This window comes from Carcharhinus amblyrhynchos, chromosome 3, assembly GCF_965287045.1.
Source record: "Carcharhinus amblyrhynchos chromosome 3, sCarAmb.v2.hapA, whole genome shotgun sequence".
Lineage (NCBI taxonomy): Eukaryota > Metazoa > Chordata > Chondrichthyes > Carcharhiniformes > Carcharhinidae > Carcharhinus > Carcharhinus amblyrhynchos.
The window spans coordinates 10,999,471-11,006,144 of NC_137326.1; the positions used below are offsets into that span (position 1 = coordinate 10,999,471).

The following is a 6,674-nucleotide window of genomic DNA, read 5'->3' on the forward strand; positions in this document are numbered from 1 at the left end:
GACTGGACCATTTAATGTCTCCATGTTAATGTGCTGACCCTGATGATCAGAACCCGCATAACTTGCGTAATTTTTCATTTAGCAGGTGCTTCCCTCGTTTGGAAATACCAGGGCTGTTTTGTTTGTTAACCTGCAGGTCTTTGGAACGTAAGAATAAATTGGAGCACCAGGCGGAAACACACACACACACACAGGGAGAAAGTGCGGACTCCATGCAAAGAGTCACCCAAGGCCAGAATTGAGCCCAGAGCCCTGGCACTGTGAGACAGCAGTGATAACCACAATGCTGTCTGTCGTGAGCAGTGATTAGTTTAAAAAAAGTCAAAGGACTCTGGTTCCGGCAGTTTAAATCACTGCATTGCATAAACAAGCCTTTTAATAATAGCGATGGCTCTAGTCTTATCTGGAATACAACTTGTCAGGCTGGATAATAGAGATTGTAACATTATATCCTCACCCTACAATCAATCTACTCACTTCAAGGGCTAAGTAATTTCAGGGCTTTGCCATTTTACACCTGCTGTTTATCTCATTTGAAATTAGTTGCTGCTTTTTTTCAGTACTCACCACTCATTGTGAAACGTGTGCCCACAATGGATGGCTGCCACGTCTCTGAAATTATCAAAGTAATCAGAACAAATTGTACAGTAGGCGCGAATTGGCATTCTCTCTTCCTTCTACATCAGCAGGTACATTAACCTGCATCCGTGAAGACAATCACCAATTGCAGTGGTCCTACTCTGTCAGTGAGAGAAAGAAAAGAAACATCAGTATCAACAATGGAAAGATTTGCTCACATGGTTTGATTTGATTTAGTATTAGCATTAAGTTAAAAGGATTGTTTCTTGTACACTATACAGACAAAGCAAACTGTTCATAGAGAAGGAAGGGAGAATGCAGGATATAGTGTAGCTAGGGTGTAGGGAAAGATCAACTTAGTGTGAGGTAGTCCATTCAAAAGTTTATTAGTCACAAATAAGGCTTACATTAACACTGCAATAAAGTTACTGTGAAATTCCCCTAGTCGCTACACTCCAGCACCTGTTTGGGTACACTACGGGACAATTTAGCATGGCTAACGCACCTAATCCACACATCTTCGGACCGTGGGAGGAAACCGGAGCACTTGGAGAAAATCCATGGAGATATGGGGAGAACGTGCAAACTCTACACAGACAGTGACCCAAGCCGGGAATCAAACCATTGTGCCAGGGCAGCAAGAAGAAGTTTGAGTCAAGCGGCACATGACCTCAGAATCTTTTTCCTGACAGAATAAGGTGGAAGAGAGAATGTCCAGGGTGCGTGGAGTCCTTGATTATGCTGGCTGTTTTTCCTCGATGCAATGGGCAGTGTAGTCAATGGATTTGATGGCGGCGGCGGCGGCGGTGGTGGTGGTGGTGGTGGGGGGGGGGGGGGGGGGGGGGAGAAGAGGCGGAAGGTGGTTTGATTTGTGTGATGGACTGGGCGGTCACAGACTGGGACTGATCAGAAACAATGGTCCACAATGTACAATATAATAATGCATTGCTTTTATATCAAATCCTTTTGTGGGTTTACCACAAAATAGTACAGCACAGAAGGTAGCACTTCAGCCCATCAAATCTGCGATGTGCTTGTGCCCAAATATATTACCTGGAAATAGATGTCCGAGCATCTACACGATCTTGTTTGCTGGGGAGATCTTCCAGTATGTACCATTAGACAATATAGGATTTCAAAGTGGAATCCTGTCCTTGCAAGAACATGAATATAATTATTTTAAGCCACAACAGCACTCTGGGGAGCTCGTACACTCTTTCAGAAATATAAACAGAAGGTTCCAAGAATCTCTTGCAAGGAAAATATTCTCCAGGCTCTTTTCCAGTGGTTGCACTGGGGAGGGTGGAGGCAAAAGTTAAAGCTTATTTATTAGCGTCACAAGTAGGGTGACATTAACACTGCAATGAAGTTACTGTGAAAATCCCTGAGTCGCCACACTCCGGTGCCTGTTCGGGAACACTGAGGGAGAATTCAGTAGGCCAAAGCACCTAACCAGCACGTCTTTCGGACCGTGGGAGGAAACCCACGCAGACGTGGGGAAAACGTGCAGACTTCGCAAAATGACCCAAGCCAGGAATCGAACCTAGGTTCCCGGCGCTGTGAGGCAACAGTGCTAATCACCGTGACCATGCCGCCCACAATTATGTCATTCAAAGGGTTGAGAATCTTTGGCATTCTCCTCCCCAGAGGATTATGGATGGACTGTTGTGAATACAAGGCTGGGTGACAGGCAGATTTCTGGTCTCTCAGAGAGTTATGGGATAAGAACGTAAGAAGGTCATCTGGCCCTTTGAACCTGCCCCGCCATTCAATAAGATCATGGCTGATCTGTCGTGGCTCAGTTCCACATTCCCGCCCTCTCCCCATAACCCTTAATCCCCTCTCTTATCAAAAACCCATCAACCCGCATCTTAAAAATATTTAGCGAGGCAGCCTCCACCACCTCAACAGGCAGAGAATTCCAGAGATTTACCACCCTTTGAGTGAAGAAGTTCCTCCTCAACTCCGTTCTAAACCGCCCCCCCCCCCTTTATCTTGAGGCTGTGCCCCCTAGTCCTACTGTCCTTTCTGAGCGGGAAGAGCCTCTCCACCTCTATCCTATCCATCCCATTCATCATCTTATACGTCTCAATGAGATCTCCCCTCATTCTTCTAAACTCTAATGAGTACAAGCCTAGTTTATTCAGCCTCTCCTCATAGCTCAACCCCGGCATCAGCCTAGTGAGGAGAGGATGTGAGGAGTGGACAGGAAAGTAGAGTTGAAGCTAAAGATCAGCTATAATTGCACTGAAAGGCAGAGCAGGCTCGCTGGGCTGCATGTCTACTCAATCTTATTTCTCGTGTTCTCAGCACCCACATTTTGCCTCTTAAGATTTAGATGCAGCAGTAGGCCATCTGGCCCCTTGAGCCTGTTCCGCCATTCAATAAGATCATGGCTGATTTTTTGTAGACTCAGCTCCACTTACCCGTCCACTCACCATAATCCTTAATTCCACTACTGTTCAAAGATTTATCTATCCTTATCTTAAAAACATTCCATGAGGTAGGCTCAACTGCTTCTCTGGGCAGGGAGTTCCACAGATTCACAACCCTTTTTGTGAAGAAGCTCCTCCTCAACACAGTCCCAAATCTGCTCCCCCTTATTTTGAGGCCATGCCCCCTAATTCTAGTTTCACGTGCTAGTCGAAACAATCTCCTTGCTTCTATCTTGTCTATTCTCTTTGTAATCTTAATACTTACTTGTTCCATTATGTCTCCTTTGCTCACTGAAATTTCCTACTTTTACTAATTCCCTGTGTTTGCTTAAACTTGTTAAATCTCGCACATCTTGCAGTTGTGATGAAAGGTCATCAATTCAAAATATTAACTGTGCTGTTTCTCCGCAGATGAGCACTGGCCTGCTGAATATTCCTGTCTCTAACAATTGGTTGTATTGCGTAGTAACATCAACAAACATATTAATTACTCAGGGGAGACACAGTTGGCAATCAGAGCAAGAGGTCACATCATCCAAAATGTAACTTCAGTATCTGGTAAAACATTGATGCAAATTCTGGTGGCTTCAATACCCAGAGACTGAGAGCTGGAGTTCATAGAATCCCTACAATGCAGAAGGAGGCCCTTCGGGCCCACCCTGACCACAATCCCACCCAGGCTCTATTCCTGTATCCCCACATATCTACCCGACCAATCTCCCTGATACTAGGGTCAATTTAGCCGGGTCAATCAACCTAACCTGCACATCTTTGGACTACAGGAGGAAACAGGTGCACCCGGAGGAAACCCACACAGACACAGGGAGAACGTACAAATGCCATAGTCACCCAAGCCAGGAATTGAACCCAGGTCCTTGGCACTGAGAGGCAGCAGTGCTAACCACTGTGCTGCTGAATTGCCCCAACTCTGAGCAGTCAGTCTCTGCCAATAATGAAGCGACTCTCACCCCTTCCCTCCCTGTGGATGACACTCAGCTTCCCTCCCACTGAGGGGAACATGCTGACCCTCCCTCTTCACCCTCTCCTTTTCCCACACAGTCCCTTCCCCTCTCTCTCATTCCATCCCTCACACTCTCTCTCCCCCCTCTCTCCCTGCCTGCCTCTCTCTGTCCCATTCTATTTGTCTCTGGGACAGTTTCTTTCTCTCCCTCTCTCACACACACACATTCTCTCTCTCTCTCATTCTCCCTCCTTCTGTTCCCCCACACTCACTCTCCCTCACACTCCCCCTCCTCCCGTTCCCCCTACCCACACTCCCCCCCATCTCTCATTCCCCTCCTCTCTCTCTCACATTCCCCCCCTCTCTCTCTCTCTCTCTCACACATTCCCTCTATTTCTTTACCTGGGCCCGCGGTTCGATTTGAAAATCGATTCACTTCCGCCTGAAACTGTCGCTACTTCCGGTTCAGTTACCCGGGAAACTGAGTGGGAGGGGCATCGGGGAGGGCGGGGCATGAGGGAGTGGGAGGGCCAAGGGGAGTGGGAGCGAAAGGGGGTGGGGAGTGGGAGTGGGAGTGGGAGCGAGAGGGGGCGGGGAGTGAGTGAGGGGGGCGAGGTGGGGGATGGAATGAGGAATGGGGAGAGGGGATAATGGGGGAAATAAGGGGGATGGGACGGAATGAGGGGGGGGGAATGAGGGGGAGGAATGAGGGGGGAGGGGAATGAGGGGGAGGAATGAGGGGGGAGGGGGAATGAGGGGGAGGAATGAGGGGGGAGGGGGAATGAGGGGGAGGGGGAAAGAGGGGGGGGAAGAGGGGGAGGGGGAATGGGGGGAGGGGGAAAGAGGGGGAGGAATGGGGGGGAGGGGGAATGGGGGGAGGGGGAAAGAGGGGGAGGGGGAAAGAGGGGGAGGGGGAAAGAGGGGGAGGGGGAATGTGGGGGCGAGTGGGGAATTCTGGGGAATGAGGGGGAAGGGAAAATGACGGGGATGGAATAAGGGAGAGGAGGAATGAGGGAAGGGGTAACGAGGGGGGAGGGGAAAGAGGGGGGAGGGGAGGAGGAATGAGGGAAGGAAAGGGGAATGAGGGGAGGGGGAATGAGGGGGAAGGGGGCGGAATGAGGGGGAAGGGGGCAGAATGAGGGGAGAGGGGGAATGTGGGGGCGAGCAGGGAATTCTGGGGAATGAGAGGGGAGGGGAAAATGACGGGGATGGAATAAGGGAGAGGAGGAATGAGGGAAGGGGGAATAATGAAGGGGGGAAAGAGGGGTGAGGGGGGGAGGAAAGGGAGAATGAGGGGAGGGGGAGTGAGGGAAAGGGAAAAATTAGATGAGGGGGAAATGGGGGAATGAGGGGAGGGGAGAATGGGAGTGGAGGAATGAGGGGGAGGGAAGTGAGGGGATTGGAGGGAATGAGGGAAGGAGTAGAAATGCTGAGAAGAGGGGAATGTGGGGGAGGAAGAGATGAGGAGGAGGGGAGGGAAATGAGGGGGGAGAGAAATATGGAGGAGGGAGGGAAATGGGGTTGGGGAGGAAGCAAAGGAGGGGAGGGGAAGGAGGTGGAGAGAGGGGAATGAGGAGGGGAGAACAATGAGGGTGAAGTGAAGTGAGGGTGATGGGATGCAGAAGGAGTGGATTGAGGGGGAGGGGAATGAGGAAGGAAGAGGAGATTGATGAGGGCAGGGAATGAGGAGGTTGAGTGGCAGGAGGAAGAGGGCTGAAGAAATATTGAAAAAGGAGTAGACCATTCGACCCATCCAGCCTGCTCTGATACTAATATCATGGCTGATCATCCAACTCTGTTACCTTTTCCTGCTTTCCCCAATATCCTTTGATCCCTTTAGCCCCAAGGGCTATATCTAACTCCTTGAAAACATGACAATGCTTTGGCCTCAACTGCTTTCTGTGGTAGTGAATTCCACAGGCTTACCACTCTCTAGGTGAAGATGTTTCTCCTCATTTAAGTTTTAAAAAATTTATTTACTTATTCGTCACAAGTAGGCTTACGTTAATGCTGCAATTAAGTTACTGCAAAAATGCTCTAGTCACCATACTCTGGTCCCTGTTTGGGTACACTGAGGGGGAATTTAGCATGTTCTCCCCATGTCTCTGTGGGTTTCCTGTACGTGGACCAAAGATATGTGGGTTAGGTTGATTGGCCATGCTAAATTGACCCTAGTGTCAGGGGGATTAACAGGGTAAATTTATGGAGTTATGGGGATAGGGCCTGGGTGGGATTGTGATCAGTGCAGACTCAATGGGCCAAATGGTCGCCCTCTACACTGTAGGGATTCTACACTATATCATACCCGTTTACATTTACTTGCATGACTAATTCATCCACTTCATTGCAAATTCTCTGCGCATTAAGGTACAAAGCCTTAAGACTTATCTATTTACTATTTCTTGCCTGGTTCCCATTATTTTTTACTATGGCCCTCTTTGATTCTGGTCCTTGATTTCTTTGCCTATTTTTTAAAAATTCCCCTTTCTGTCTTTTGTTCTTGTCCCCATTTTCCTCTCCTCTGACTCCTTGAATAGATTCCCATCCCCCCCCGCCGACATTTTAGCTTAAACCTTCCCCAACTACTCAACAAATACTCCCCCTAGGACATCAGTCCCAGTCCTGCCCAGGTGAAACCCATTCAGCTTGTACCAGTGCCATCTCCCCCAGAACCAGTCCCAATGCCCCGGGAATCTGAA

The 6,674-nt window shown here is 49.0% G+C and overlaps 1 protein-coding gene across 1 annotated transcript in view; it reads right to left on the reverse strand.

The window, feature by feature from the left end:
* traip (TRAF-interacting protein) overlaps window positions 1–729 on the reverse strand; it is a 44,942-nt gene extending 44,213 nt beyond the window's left edge. Inside the window, exon 1 of the mRNA XM_080181380.1 lies at window positions 568–729. Coding sequence (XP_080037506.1) covers window positions 568–665 — 98 coding nt within the window. The 5' untranslated portion in view covers window positions 666–729. The remainder of the gene's footprint in view (window positions 1–567) is intronic.
* Window positions 730–6,674: the final 5,945 nt, after the last annotated feature.